General features: G+C 44.0%; 1 protein-coding gene across 1 annotated transcript in view; it reads left to right on the top strand.

Annotated features, from left to right (window-relative positions):
• The first annotated feature begins 4,073 nt into the window (after window positions 1–4,073).
• Window positions 4,074–15,902, top strand: part of LOC124156646 (putative nuclease HARBI1) — a 32,862-nt gene continuing 21,033 nt past the window's right edge. Inside the window, exons 1-2 of the mRNA XM_046531303.1 lie at window positions 4,074–4,121; window positions 5,077–5,222. Coding sequence (XP_046387259.1) covers window positions 4,074–4,121; window positions 5,077–5,222 — 194 coding nt within the window. The remainder of the gene's footprint in view (window positions 4,122–5,076; window positions 5,223–15,902) is intronic.

The raw sequence follows: 15,902 nt of genomic DNA, 5'->3' as shown, positions 1-15,902 counted from the left end.
TATATGCTGTTACAAATAATAATAAAATCAAGAAACATGCATTAAGTTTTACATAGGTTAGTTGGCTACACCACAAGTCATGCAATCTATTTATGAGGTCTATCGCTGCCGTTATAATCTCTTATTGATCGTGGAAAAAATGACATTCGGAATCTGTCTGTTCTACAATCTATCTCTCTTATTTTATTTATATGATCTCATCTTCCGTAGTATGTTGGCGTCCGTAAGATATGGTCAACTTCGTCAGAAAACACACTGCTCTTGAATTTATCTAAAAGGTTTAGTCTATTTTTCAATCTACGGTCCGACAGAGATTCCCATCCGAGTTTATCTAATAGGTCAGTTACACTAACAAAACTATCGTAACGACCTCTCACGTGCCTGGCAGCTCTTCTTTGCACGCGTTCTAACTCTGTTATTAAGCCTTTTTCATGCGGATCCCAAACACTGGCAGTGTATTATAAATGTGGTCAAACGAGGGAGAAGTAGCTAATTTCTCTCACTTTGTCGTCGCACTTTCCCAATATTCTTTTAACAAAACCCTTTTAACGATTAGCATTGAAGCAATCTGGTTCCTTCTTGAGAGCATGATGGCTGCTTTGCGGCTAGCGTGTGGCAGCATGGTGAGGCGTCGATCTAGAAAAACGCCCAGATATTCCACGATGTCTTTCCATAACACTTCCGAAGCACCGACGAGAAGTTCGCCGGGCTCTTTCCGAGCTATAGAGAAGACGATCGCCTGCGTCTTTGTCTCGTTCACTGCCATGCGCCAACGCTCGCACCACTCCAGCAGATCGTCAGTGGCACGTTGTAGGTATTCGACAGCTCTGCACTGCTGTGTAGTGATGGTCGATCAAGAACGATTCAATCATAAAGATTGAATCACTAGGTGAATCAAATGACTCATGATTCATTTCGTTAAACGATCATCAATCATCGAACATTCCGACTTCCGGTTTCATATAAATCATCCCGGTTTCCGGTTTATTTCAAAATTTGGAACGATCGATGCTTGATCTCTCTTCGACAGGGCAGAAATAGTTGTGAGAAAATTTTATACTACGATATAAAAAACTGAATACTTGTGTAATATTTTTCTTATATGTTTTCCAGAGTTAATCAGTATTAATAACACCAATACACGAAAAGGAAAATATTAAGGTGACTTTTGCAGGAGAACGTTAAGAAGTAGATGTTGCAGCTGTTAACATTTTATTGTGCCGTTCATAAAATTATCCTGCACATCAGATTCATGCATAGTGTGTGGTGTATTTTGTGTTATATTTTGAGATATATAGTTTGAAATTATTCTATCAGTGTTAAGAAACTGTGGCAGTTTTGTCTTCCCAAATATTTTCATGACACTACTTCCTTAATTTTTTCAATCTAGTTAACTCATCTAGGAATCCACAATCAAAATAGTATATGAAATGATAATATGGATAGCAATAAGCGTTACCAATGCTCTTCGCAGATGAGGCAGTATTTATTCGATTATTCAAAGTGATTTATTGCATCCATTGATTGAGCCTTTTCAACAGGGGTGCCGACTTACGAAAAATATTGGGGGGCCCAAACTGGGGACCTGGCCCCGGTAAATTTTATAAGTAGTGAATTTTAAGTTTTTTATGCATTTTAGAAGAGTCATAAGATCAACATTAGAACCCTGATCACTCGACTCTCGATATCTGAACACTGGGGAAAATCGACAAGCCTAACACATTTTTTCCTCACATCTGTAACGAATTTTTGGGGGGGCTCGGGCCCCCTCAGGCCCCATGGAGTCGGCGTCACTGCTTTTCGATCTTGATTCCTTTGAGTCTTTTCGATCATAATCATTGAATCAATTGATTGAATCATTTATGTGACTCGAGTCAAAATGATTGAATCACTAAAATGGTCGACTTTGCCCATCACTACTGCTGTGACGATCTGGCGGGCAGTGCCGCCATCACGTTCGGGCCGAAGTTGCTCGGAAAGTCAGCCGTGAAGATGCTGAATAGCAGCGGCGAAAGAACGGATCCGTGCGGGACGCCTGCTGTTATTCGCCGCTGCATCGATGTCGCCGGACCCCATGCCACGGAGAAGCTTCTTTCCCGGAGCCAGGCCGCGATGATGCGAAGACACCAACGTGGAAAACCGAAGCACATCAGCTTCCAGAGCAAGCCTTCATGCCACACTTTATCGAAAGCTTTGCTGATGTCGAAGAAGCCTCCAGCTGTATGTGGATTACAGTGGAAGCCCTCAACGACATAGTTCAGCAGACGTGCGACTTCATGAGTTGTTGAATGCTCGCTCCGGAAGCCGGATTGGTAGTCCGGGAGAAGATCCAGCTCATCCTGCGAAGGTGCTGTAATGGGACGATCTCGAATAATTTCCCCAGCGAATTGAGGAGAGAAATCGGCCGATAATTCTCCAAGCGGCTGGGCGATTTACCAGGCTTAACTATGCAAATGACGCGTGCGCGCTTCCATTGAGATGGGAAGATTGCAATAGAGACGCACGCGTTCATTATGCCCAGCAGAATGAATGCCGTTGAGCGCGGCATGGCTCGGATGGCGGCGCCGGTGATGCCGTCAGGTCGTGGTGCTTTCTTTGCCTTGGTGTTTTTCACCGCTTGGAGAAGATGGGATACCAAAATATCGGGCGCTTTCTCTCCTCCGTCTCGAACTCGCCTCTTCCTCTTCGTAGATGGGATGCTAGTCGCCGGGTGTATCGCAGGTTGTGCATAGCGGCGAGAACAGTCGGTATTGTTCGCCGCATTGGAATTTTTAGCCGCTTCGAAGTCCTTGGCTTCCCACGCGTGCACATGACGTTGTCCTCTGCTTTGGGGGGCGCGTGGGAGAGTGGTGGGAGGCGGGATGAGTTAACCGGCGAGAACCAAGTGCATTGGTCGTCGCCGCTTCTATATTCTCTGCCTGTGGTCTTCCACGCATGCAAGTGCATGGGAGTCGCGTGCAGGGACGCCGAATTACAAAAAACATTGGGGGGGGGGGGGGGACAAACCGGGGATCTTGCCCCGGGAAATTTTATAAGTAGTGAATTTTAAGTTTTTTAAGCTTTTAAAAAGAATCATGTGATCAACATTAGAACCCTGATAACTCGAATCTCGATATCTGGACAGTCCGGGGAAAATCGACAAGCCTGACAATTTTTTCTCACACCCATAATGAATTTTTGAGGGGGATCCGGCCCCCTCAGGCCCCATGGAGTCGGCGCCACTGGTCGCGTGGCCGATGTTGTGAGTGGTTCATAGCTGAGGGGGGAGAGGGAGGATTGTGGGAGGTGATCGGAGACCCGGTCGAGTACAGGCAAAGGCTAGGGCGTGCGTGGCGTTGTGCTGTTGTCGTTGTCTGCAGTTGGTGAACGGCCGGTAGGCCGCCCGCAGCCGGCTGGGAAGGGAAGGGGGAGCTTCGGTGGCTTGTAACCTCCCCCTTCTCCTCTGCCGCCGGCTCCGCCGCTGCCTGAGTGGGGGCGGGGAGCTCCGGTTCCCCCCCTCCCCCCCCCCCCCGAGTCCTCCACCTCCTCTGCCGCTGGTTGTCCGTAAAGCCCCCACCTCTCTCTGCTAAGCGTGCGGAAAGAGACAGGTTGTTGCAGTGGGCATAGAATGCCAGCCTTTGGTGGAAGGGGGGAGAAGATTCTCTCCAGATACTCAGCCATTGCGTCCGCCTATGATTGATGCGAGTAGATCGGGCCGATTTCCGTTCAAAGTGGTGCTCATTCCGCCGATGTATCGCGCAAAGCTTTCGCCATGCGCCAAAGTGAGCCGTCGCGTCGGCGAGATCCAGAGAGCTGATCTTTGAATCCCGTGATGATTACCTGAAGTCTTTGATGGCATCGCGCACTCGATGTCTCGCGTCGTTCATCCGGGCCTTATCTGCGTTGCCTCTGGATGTCTCTGCCGATGGAATGTGCGACGAAGATAGTTTTTGGTCCGGATAAGACATCGAATGTGGAAAGGAAGAGCGAGATAATTCCAGCTTCGAGCTGTTTTGGTCGGCACCGATTTCTCCATCGCCTCCGTGACGATTTCCGTCAGCGTAGCCACTTGCCGGTCGATGTCTTTCGGTGTGATGAGAGGGGTGAGTGGCAGGCGGTGCTCCATACCCGTCGTCACCTCGGTAAGATATATCTCCCAATCGGCATTTCGGTAATCTTTGATGATACGTTGAAGCAGCGCGACTGGGCGCCGGTTTAGATGGAATAGAACCGGTACGTGGTCGCTGTCCAGCGCGTGTATAGATTTCGCAGACAACGCCGACGGGAGATTGTGCAATGCGATATCGAGCACATCGCCTTCCCCTTGCGTGTTGTAACGAGACGGCGTCCGCGGCCCACTGACGGTAATCCCTCGCTGCGTGATGATCTTCAAAAGGTGGCGTCCTTTCTGATTCTCGACTCTGGAGTGCCAAGCGGGGTGTTTGGTGTTGTAATCGCCCGCTGCGATCGTCGGCTCGTCAGATGTAAACAACGCATTTATGTCCTCCGCACGCAAGGTATTACGCGGCGGATAGTAAACGCTGATGAGTCGCAGCGGGCCGTCTTCCATCTCCAGGGCGATGGCAGTTGTCTCGATCGATGATGGCAAAGTATCTAAAGAGAATCTCTGTGCATTGATGTGATCCGCGACGATGATCGCCGTTCCGCCGCCGTTGGCGCCGGTATTGCGATCAACGCAGAGCACTTTTGGGAATAGTCCAGCGGCTATTCGGCTTCAGCTGTGTCTCTTGAATGAGGGCCACATTGCATTTTTGCCGAGCCAAAAATGCGATGAGCTCTGCAGTTTTCCGCGCCACGGCGCCGCCCGCGTTCCACGAGACGACTGTGAGTTGCTTTCGTTGTAATTTATTGGCCATTGTTGATGTACTGAATGATATCAGGTAATTGCGCCATGGTGGACGCCAGGAGTTGTAGAGTTGCCTGAAGATTGGCAGCAATTGTACTCATGGCCTCCATGGAATCGTGGATGGACAGAGAAGACAAAGAAGCCGGCAGATTTAGAGGGAGCGGCGGCTTGCAAGCGCTGCTTCTTTTCCCGCTTTGTCAGCGGAATCTTGATTGATTCCGCTGTTCCAGCGGGCGGTGCAGGAGCGGGTGTTGGCAGCAGCGGAAAGAAAGGAGACATCCAGCCGCTTCTTGGGTGCAGGTCTCCGCGGCGCGGGCGGGCGGGAAGCGTCGGCGCCGCGCCACGCATTCTACTTGCCAAGAGTTGGCACGCGAAAGTGAGTGCCGCTATCGCCGACTTTAGCGGATAAAACGGGCGTATGCATCTTTCGTGCTCCGTCAGACGTTTTTCGATTGTGCGGCCAGTGTCCCCAATGTAAACGTGACCGCACTCACACGGGACGCTGTACACTCCCGAGGTTTTGAATCCTGAGAAACTGTTCATCAATCTATACGCCGGGAAAACCTAAAATTTTTAATGAAATTTTACTTTCCCTTCGCAACGAAAACCTTTGCAATCTCCACCACCACACCTCCGTACCGTGAAAGCTCGCCATCCAAGCAAAACCGGGGAAATCCAGAGTCTCAGGATGGAAACCGGCCTCACCACCATGATTCTATAAACATTGAAAAGAAAAAAAATACAATTTAATATGTGTTTCAATTTTACAGTCTTTTGTTTCTGACGAAATGGATAATTCAAAAAACTTTTATCCTCTTATTAGAAGTGGCGGCTCGTGAGTCAAATGCTTGGGGGGGGGGGGGGGGGTCCATCTCCATCGAGGGGTCAAAATTTTTATATAATTTGTGTATCTTTAGTTAGTTTTTAAGGCAATCTAGGTCTTAAATTTGATGCCATATGTTCCGTTTTTTTTCAACAAAAATACCTAGTTATCCAAATAAAACTTGACGAGCGTGATTCACCCGCTCCCAGGTCAGAGGACCTCTTTAAACACAACATTGGAAGTAATTACACTATCCTCTGTTAAACGCACATGATGACACACACTTTCGTATCATCAGGAGACTTGAATGTGGAATCAGCCGCATGTTGATAAAAGTTATTTTAGGAATACGAGATATTGTCGCAAATGAACAAAAGTATCAGTTTGTGCGCCGTTAACGTCAGGAATACTTACCGGTTTTTGTTTTTTTTATTATTTAAAAACGAATTTTAGGAAACAATAGCAATATTTAGGAATTAAGATATGCCGTCGCTTGTTCTCTCATAAATTCTGTGCATTTTGGTACTTCATTTGTAGAGTTTGGTTGCGTATAAGTTGAGAAAAATGTATCTATACAGTAGAAATAACATAGAAGATTAAAATATACTATTAGATACTCTAAGGCTTAAATATACTATTGACATCTATCAATTTACTTAGTACCTACGTAAAGGTTTTTAGGCATTTTTAGACTTCTTCATTTAGTTTTTCAATTCTTAATCTGCACGCACTATCTAATTGGACTAATGTCAACTTTGCCTAACACGGCATACTCAACAATAAGCATTATCATGTTTTTCACTCAATTTATGTTTTCTGACTTACTAATCATTCAAATGTTTTAAATCCGAGACACCATCCACCGCCCATGCACGGCCTGTAACTCTCATTACAAAAAAGTTAGAAAAAAAGAATGATTGACCACGCACCCACACAACCAATGAGCGCATAGTTGTACAAATTATTTTAAAATTTTCGAACGAAACTTTCGTGCTTTGGAGACTTTTTGTTGTTGAATTTCTTTTACTATAGACCTAGGGGGGCCTAAATTCTTGAGCTCAATCCTATATTGCAGTTCCATAATACCATTACTAACAATAAAATTCACATCGTCGGAAAGAGACGAGACCATTATGACTCTTTAATACACCAAGCAATCACTAACACTATAGCATTAACAATCACTAACTCGATTAACTCAACTAAAACTAGGCCTATTTACATACCAATCACTCATTCGATAAAACAATTTACACATAATAAGTCAACTGGTCACCAAAACAAGGTATTCTGCAACACTGCAACGCCAAGATTATAAGGCCACCGGACGGCGCGGCGATCACAACTCACTGATACGTCGTTCTCCGCGTTGTCGGGCGGCGTCCCAAGACTTCCACAAGGCACAAGCTTAGACGCGTCATAGCACCAGCAGCCCCCAACACTACCACTCTTCATATGACTGCATGTTAATATGGATTGGGACGTTCTGGCCAGCGCCCCACGACTGCAAATTAAAACTTACCGCACTATTTTTGAGTGATTTTCCTACATTTTCGATATGTGCGATTGAAAAAACACTTTGGTTAATTAGATGTATAATTGTAATTGAATGGGTATTTAATTTTTTTTTCCTTTTTCGAATCTTTGGGTGGGGCGGCGTCCGAGAGTCCTTTAATAGGCAAGCCGCCACTGCTTATTAGAGCAAAAAAAGCGTCAAAATCCATTTCGTGGGATGTAATTTCCAAAATCTTTATCTCGGGGTGCCCCCGCATGAATCCCAGCCGAGGCCCCCATTCATCCACCCCCCCCCCCCACATCAAATAAACTAGTGTCCTAAAGCAATTTTAAGACCACGGTTTCTATTTGAGGAATGAGTGTCCTACGTTTCCAAATCCCACATGGGATATGCTGATGGCAATTGATTCAAATAGTTTTTTACCATACGAGAAAATTTATGCTATTATGGCTTATAATTTACGTCGCAGAAAAGCATTTTGATGAAAGCTCAGCCCAACCTGACCTTAGGTTTACATGAAGGGTGCAACAACGATACTTTCATCGCGTGAGTCGGTCATTTAAAGGAACCGCGAGCCGGTCATTTAAAGGAAGTGCGCCGTCTGGCGAGTCCGTAGCAACCACGCGTCTCTTTTCGCCTCCCCCTCCCACGACGCGACGGAGCTGCCGGTGCGCGTATAGAAACATCTAGATAAATAATAAGTGATATTGACGTTATTATTGATATTTTATATACATTCTCTATGTACTTGCATTACTAACATTCTACTGAAGACAGCAGTACCAATCAATTTTCAATTGACCCACTGGTTTCGAAGTTAGCAGAGGTTTGCGTTGTTTACGACAACTCCGTTAACTTTAGTGGTATAAACAATTTGTATTCGGTGAACTGCTAACAATAGATATGGCTTCTTTATATTAAAATTGAAAGTCATAGAATCAAAAACTACGGGAATGCCAAGCGCTTAAATTTGTACAACTGGATTTTACGCGCAACAATCGGGTACTTTTTTGACGAAAAATTAAGTACGGGAAACACTATTGAGCCAAAAGTTTTTAAAAGTAAATGACACAACGTAGAAATAATTTCTCTTTCGTATGATTTTTGTTGCATTGAAATTGATTGTTTCGTTTGGACGCTAGAGCTCCTCAGACTCGGGTATGTTGCCTTTTTTTTACAGACAGTAGTAATCGTCTATAATTGTGAAATTTTCACCCGAAAGAAATGGTTTGAATTCGAAGATAATTGTTGAAAGAAGGTTTAGGGTGTCTTTTCCGCTTTAATCGAATTTTGAAGCATATATAGCGTGTCCAGCCACTCCACGCCGGAACATCACTTATGTATCACCCTTTTAACCAGTCGAGGACAAAGGCCGTCTGCGGTTAATATCGATAAGGGTCAATTCAGTTTAGTCGATCGCAATGAAGAAACGGTAACGCTTCTGGATAGTTAAAGGGAGGGGATAAAGTTGAATAGTAAGTCGAATTGTGAGGTTCGGAGGGTGGCAATTTCTGACGGTTCTTGATCTCAAAGATTTCTTTGAAGACAAGGAAATTTCCTTTCATTTCCTTAAGTATTGGAATGGTTTGGAGTTCTTTACGAGTAGTAGGGTAGCCAGGAATTTCGTTTGGAGGGGGTCCAAAACCAGAGTGGACATTCTTTGAAAAACATGGTAGGTACTAAGTGTAGGGTTTTATACTAGTTGTAACACTTTCATAAACGATGACTCTTCATTTTTACAAGAAATATTTTGTCGTTTCATGATTTTTCAATATTCTGTTTCCTTTTATTAAGGAACGAAATAGGTTTTTTTTTATTTCGGGGGGTCCGGACCCCACGGACCTCTCCCTCAGAACTGTTTACGTATATCTTTATTTCATATTAACCATGGCGTTGCAACCATCAACTTTCTAATGAGGGACTTTTCATTAGATTGTCTTTTCTGCTAGTGTGATTTCGCAGCCATTAGTCGAACGGGCGCAGTCTCCGTTAATATTAGTTTGACCATGGTTCTGTACATAGGCGGATCTAAGGGGGGCATATATCCCCCCCCGAGACCCTTTAAAAATATGCGAGATTTTCAATACGGTCCCATTATCATGGCGTTCGTTTTGTATTACGAGGTATCCTTGTGCTCCCCCAGAACAAAATAATGGATACTTACTTTTTTCTTCTTTTCTTGACCGCGATTAATTAATGGTAAAATAACTCTTGGAGTATAGGTCAAATGTATATGATGCAAAAAAGTTGTAGCCAAGGTTTCACTTCATATAGAACTCTCATCAGGGCTATGAATGAAAGCGGAGTCTGCGTTGAAATTGGTTCGACCATGGATCTGTACATTTCTTGCGGAATTCGCCCAACTCTAACCATGTTTATGCAATGGATGGTATTAACATAAAGGCAACAGACGAAGTGAGGTACCTGGGAGTTACGATAACCTCGAACCTCACGTGGGGAACACATGTAAAGAATAATTGCGGCATAGACCTGAAGAAATTAGGATTCGTCAAGCGTATTGTGGAAAGATTTTCGGATGAGAAAGTAAAAGAAAGGTGTTATTTTGCTCTCATCCGACCGCACCTTGAATATGCAGCGAACGTATGGGATCCGGTGCAGAAAGACTTAATCCGCGAGCTGAATGAAATACAAAGGATATCAACGCCATTCGACAAAAACTGCTACGGGCGTACAGACAGCGTTTTTCAGATGTTAAGCGAATCAGGCTGAGAGCCGCTGGAGACCCGGAGGCTGCGCGCTAGGCTTAGATTGCTTGAGCAATTGATAATATCTTTAAGAGCGACACAGAGAACATAATATTATAGCCACACTTTAGTTCCAGGTCCGATAGAAGCGATAAATTAAGAGAGTTGTTTTCCCGAATGGATAGATATGCGAATTCGTTTTTCCTCCGAACCATAAACGACTTCAATAAGGGCTAGTCCCAACTTCGTTACAGCACTTCATTTTTTAGCTGTATACGGCTGGTGTCCTAACACCTCCATCACACGCCCTTTAGGCGGCTTGCAGGGTATTATGTATATGTAGATACATAGGTGGATCTAAAGGGGGGGGGAGTACGGGGGGATGTGCCTCCCCCCCGGACCCTTTAAAAATATGCGAAATTTTTAATGCGGTCCCATTATCATTGGGATCGTTTTGTATTACGAGGTATCCTTGTGCCCCAAATCCCCCCTGAACAAAATCCTGGATCCACTCTTCGTTCCGTAGAGCAATATCTCCTATTTTACTCGCGAGTCGGTCGTTGTAATCTCCCGCGTGGGGGCGCAATCTGACGGCGGAAGGTGGCATTGACGTCGCCCGGGAGGGACTGTTCCTGGCGATCGCTGCACTGCGAATCAGGGAAGGGGGAGGAGGCGGGGTAGGGGTGGTGGCCATCCCCCCTTCCCCTCCCAACCCTCCCCTATCGCCACTGAACCTCAGCGTAAATTGAGCTGCTCAGCGTGACGCCTGTCATTTGGCCGGCGTTCTTCAATGCGAGTCCCACTGACAATATAGGTCTTCAGTCGGGAGCTCCTACTATCTGCACTGCACTGGCCGACTTCGGTTCGCTTTCTTTCACAGCCGTGATTTCGCTCATTCATTGAAACTATATTCAGTCGCAGTGCATTGACGATGCCGCATCGTTCGTGTAGCTGGCTTGCATAGTTCATTTAACGATGTTAATGATGAGTTATCTAATTTGAGTTCCGGATTTAAATCTTTCGCTTTTTCACGAGACGTGCCTTCGTTACGGTGTGGCCAAAAAGGTGCCGTATTTGGGTAAGTATTTGAACATTATGTTGATGATTAATGAGTTGCAAGCCATTTTTTAATTTAATTTTTTTGATTCGTAGTAATTTTTTAAATACTGAGGCAATTTTTTCTTCTATTTTTCATTTTGTGTGCTTAAGTTATCTTTTTTTACATTTTCAGACCCCAGTCGAAGTAAGAATTATAGTATTAGTGCGATGAGATTACTGGGAGCAACTTGATGGCGTGAATTAGCTCGTGGGATCTTTCCGTTGGCCGGGAGAAGTTCCTGAAAAGAGTATTCCGCTGACATCGTAGCTGCTCCACGATTTCAAGTGGCTGATAGCGGTTACCGCGAGATTTGACTGAACCAAAGTTTGGCCGAGGCATTCATCGTAGCTGCGAAATTGCCTCAGCCGATAAAAAGAAGTCTCTGCACAGCTTCGGAAAAAAAGATTTCGGTGAGTTTTCCCCTAATTTTTTAAGGATGTCTGTTCATAACGTGATTGGCAGAGCAGTGGGGCAGCCAGAAATTTTGTTCAGGTGGAGGGGGGGGTCCAAAATTAGGAAGGGGGGTAATTTTTGAAAAACGGGGTACTCAGTAGAGAGATATAAACTACTCTTAACACTTTTTATTATCTTAATACTTCAGGTAAAGAATTTTTTTGTAAATTCATGATCAATAATTTTTTTGTTTGATGCAAAGTATTATTTCGTTGTATTACATTTCGAGCAGTGGCCCCTGCACTCCATGTGGTGTGAGGGGGCCCAAGCCCCCTCTAAAATTCCTTATGGGTGTGAGGAAAAACAGTGTCAGGCTTGTCGATTTTCCCCGGAGTGTACAGATATCGAGATTAAAGTTATCAGGGTTCTAATTTCCCGGGGCATAATCCCTGGTTTGGGCCCCCCCAAATATTTTTTCAAAGTCTGCACCCCTGATTTCGAGGAGGAGGGGTCCCGACCTCCCCCTGGCTACGATACTGCGGCATAAGTGTCATAGTTTTTTATCCTAAATTACTTGATCACATTTTCAGTATCTCAGGGTAATAACTCCGGCGGTAGATTCTAAGCAACTAAAAAAGTTATTACTCAACCCATGATATTCCAAATCAGTGTCTTTCTCATTCCCACCGTCCCTTTTACCATCTCGTAATCAGTCACTTACCGTAGATACAACCGCGATTCAATGAAAGCGCAAATCGTGGCGTTACGACCGCTGTTAGCGGACGTGAATTCTGGTTGGCCGAAATACTGTGTGTGGTAGCTATGGTTTCAATGACCGCACCTTGAATATGCAGCGATATCATTTGGGATCCGGTGCAGAAAGACTTAATCCGCGAACTGAATAAAATACGAAGGAAGGCTGCGCGGTTCGTCAAAAATACTGCTACGGGCGCACTGACAGTGTTACCCAGATGTTAAGGGAATTAGGCTGGGAGCCACTGGAGACTCGGAGGCTGCGCGCTAGGCTTAGACTGCTTGAACAATTGAGAATATCTTTAAGAGCGACACAGAGAACATAATATTGGAGCCACACTATATTTCCAGGTCCGATAGAAGCCAGAAATTAAGAGATATTTTGCCGAATGGATAGATATGCGAATTCGATTTTCCTCCGAACCATAAACGACTTCAATAAGCGCTAGTCCCAACTTCGTTAGAGCACTTCATTTTTTTAGCTGTTTAACGGCTGGTGTCCTAACACCCCCTGCCACATGCCTTTTAGGCGGCTTGCAGGGTATTATGTATATGCAGATACATAGGTGGATCTAACGGGGGGTACGGGGGGATGTGCCTCCCCCCGGACCCTTTAAAAATATGCGAGATTTTTAATACGGTCCCATTATCATTGCGTACATTTTGTATTACGAGCCCCCCCCCCCAGAACAAAATCTTGGATGCGACCTTGCTTGTGTCCCCCCCCCAAAAAGAAATCCTGGATCCGCCCCTGCTTCGGAGCGCCAAGAAGCGGTACCTTAAGAAAGAAAGTCGTTTTCGACGTCTTAAATACGCAGCCACGGTCTCAAGTGCGCGTCGGGAGACTTGTGCAGCGAATATAAGGAGTGCAGAAGGAGTCCGTGATATTGTCCTTGAGTCGTGGTCTTTTCAGAACAATATGTTAGTTTCCTTCATCAAAGAAAACGAAAAACATTGATTCAGATTCGTTATCCACGATTAGTGTATTCATAACATACAAATTATTTGGTTTTAAAAATCCCAGTTTAGACGAATGTCAATCGTCAATTTTATCCTCATTTGAAAAAGGCCAGATTGGCGCCCATGCGATGCCACTCCACGTGACGTCACAGGGACCTAGTTTCTATACGAGTAGATAGGAGTTTTACATCGTCTGAGATTACCAATGCATGCATGAGGCACAGAGCTCAGGGAAACATCTCTTAATAATCACCTATTAAAACTGCCTAAAGTCGGTAAGTATCTTCGTTTGATAGGGGAATAATAATCCTTATTTAAGCCAAGCGATACCAGCTAGCAGGGTACTCTGCTACCTGCTAGCAGCGTACATAGCCTCGCACTTAGGTGGACTCACAGGGCGGAAGCCGGAACCAGAATGACGTCACACGGGCTTTTCCCAGCATTCATACTTAGCCGTCGCGTTTTCGCGCGCTTGAAATTTTTCACTTTTCATTTAAACGCGAAGAATAGATATCGTCATTTAAAAATTTAATAGGGTGAAATTCGCACTCCAGAAGGATTATTCCACTAATCGTATGGCCGGGCCATAAGTCGAAATCGGCCATATCTACGGCCTCGAGACATACGTATGGCTTCGAGCGATTCTACTTGGAGCGAAAGGCCATAAGTTTGGCGGTAGCTATGGCCTAAAGGCCGTAATACTATGGCCTGCCTAGGAGGCGGTCATAACACGGGCCATACGAAATAACATTGCTCGCCTAAGGAGTTATAAAATAAACTTACGAAGTGTCATCGATTACATAGCGATTGTTTCAAGAAATTTATGAATATTTTGGGGGAGCACATACGGATACAATGGGCATTGGCTAGATATATGAAAGAAAGACGTCGATTTCATAAGGAGGATACGGAATAGGTGTAGGTAATCGGTTCGCATACGATGATGATATTTTAATTAAATATTTCCGTGCGTCAAAAGTTGTAACTTAATTTTTAAGTAGATATAGTGGATGAACTAAAAGTTCGCTTGTAGTTAAAAATTTAGAAATAATTTTTTAATGTATGCTCTGTTAAAGTGAACGGAGGAACGGGCTTTTATTTGCTTTCTGTGCTACATTTGCTAGCAGATTTCTTAATACTTGTTTCGAAAAGCCGTAGGTAGCTTGAAATACCCGCTGTTTAATGTTTTATATTTTAAGATTCTCGTTGCATTACAGTTCATGAGGGAGGATGTCTAAGAAACATAGGGCAAGACATTGTTTTGGCAGTAAGGCAATCTTCAGTAAGTCGATGCGTAAAGGACAAATGTCGTCCACAAATCAAGGAAAGAATAGTCTCATATTGATGTTTTTATTTTATACAGCTACCTAAACATAAGCCTCTGATTATAAGATTAATGAAAGTAAAAGTTTCAATTTCATCTTTAGATTTCGTGCATTGGCTGGATTTCTACGGCTTTTGAGGGCAAAGTATTGCAGCCATTGGACAATAGTTACACCATTGGAGGGAGAGGAAGGGGATTAGAACCACAGTAGGATGTCATGTTCTAACTCTATCCATTACATGTACAATTCTGTAATATTATAATACCCTGCGGTAAATTTTCTTCTGCTACTTCTCGTCCGTGATTTCCGTTCTTCACTTTTTTTAAGATCTCCAGCGTCTGCCGCCAGGTCAGTATTTAAAGAAAATCCAAAATTATCCTTTGATAAAGCCTATTTCCGTTAAGGAACATAGAATATTTTTTATCCACGTTAGAACAAACGTCCTTCTCAAAAACTCACAAGTGTTAAATAAAAAGTGAACCCAACTTATAGCACCAATTATAATTCTCATACCCACCTAAAAAAGGGCGTTAAGACTTATGGCCGGGCCATACGATATGGCCCCTCGAGAATGGAGTGGGTATAGGCCGTAATTTCGGGTCAGGCTATAAGAAACTTACGGCCGGCCATACGTAGTGGAATAACCCTGGAGGAGTAATAATCTTTCGATTTAGGCAATTAAAAAAATAATAGGAAACCACCCTAATTTCTCGAGTGCGCGTCGGGAGACTAGTGCATTAGGTCCTCTCTTCGGAAGGTACGGAGTTGGTACAAATCGGGCACATGTTCGTGACTAACAAGGTATTTTTCCGTTCCTGAATAAACTTTTTCGCGTAAATAGCACAATCAGCGGCACTACGAATCAGAAAACGCTCATCCGAATCACCGCTGAACTTGACACAGTGAAATCCCTCTCGGAAGAACGAAAATATGTCATCTATATATAAACATTTCTAAGACGCATTGCATATAGTCTTGGTTAGGAAGTAGCGTGAAATTAAAAGCTGCTTTATCTCACCAGAGATTGGTAAAACTAATCATCGTATGTATAAAAATATTATGTAAAAAAGCATAGGAATAGAAGGATCAACAACTTTGCTATTTCCACTTAGTAATTTATTGACACGTACCATGGTTTCATTGCATAGTAACATTATTAAGGGCTCGTCATTATCAAAAACAAATTCACCTTGATAATGTTACTCTGTAACGAAACCATGGTAGGTCTCAATAAATTGCTATGTGGAAATAGCGAAGTTTTTGATCCATTCCTGCGATTATGGATTTCCACCAAGTTACGCCCGCTACGATTAATTATAAAAAAAGCATAATAGATAAGCATGAAAAACAAAACAAATGCCCCACTAAAAACTAAAAAAATGCCTAAATGTATAACCTGTAACCTTGTAAATCAACTCTATAGACAAAAAATGTGAATTAGTTTGAAAAAAAAACTCCAAAATGTTGCCGCGTGCGATTTGC

The sequence above is a fragment of the Ischnura elegans genome, chromosome 3 (assembly GCF_921293095.1).
Source record: "Ischnura elegans chromosome 3, ioIscEleg1.1, whole genome shotgun sequence".
Taxonomy (NCBI): Eukaryota; Metazoa; Arthropoda; class Insecta; order Odonata; family Coenagrionidae; genus Ischnura; species Ischnura elegans.
The sequence above is the reverse complement of the archived record's forward strand: the minus strand, read 5'-3'. Positions and strand labels throughout refer to the sequence as shown.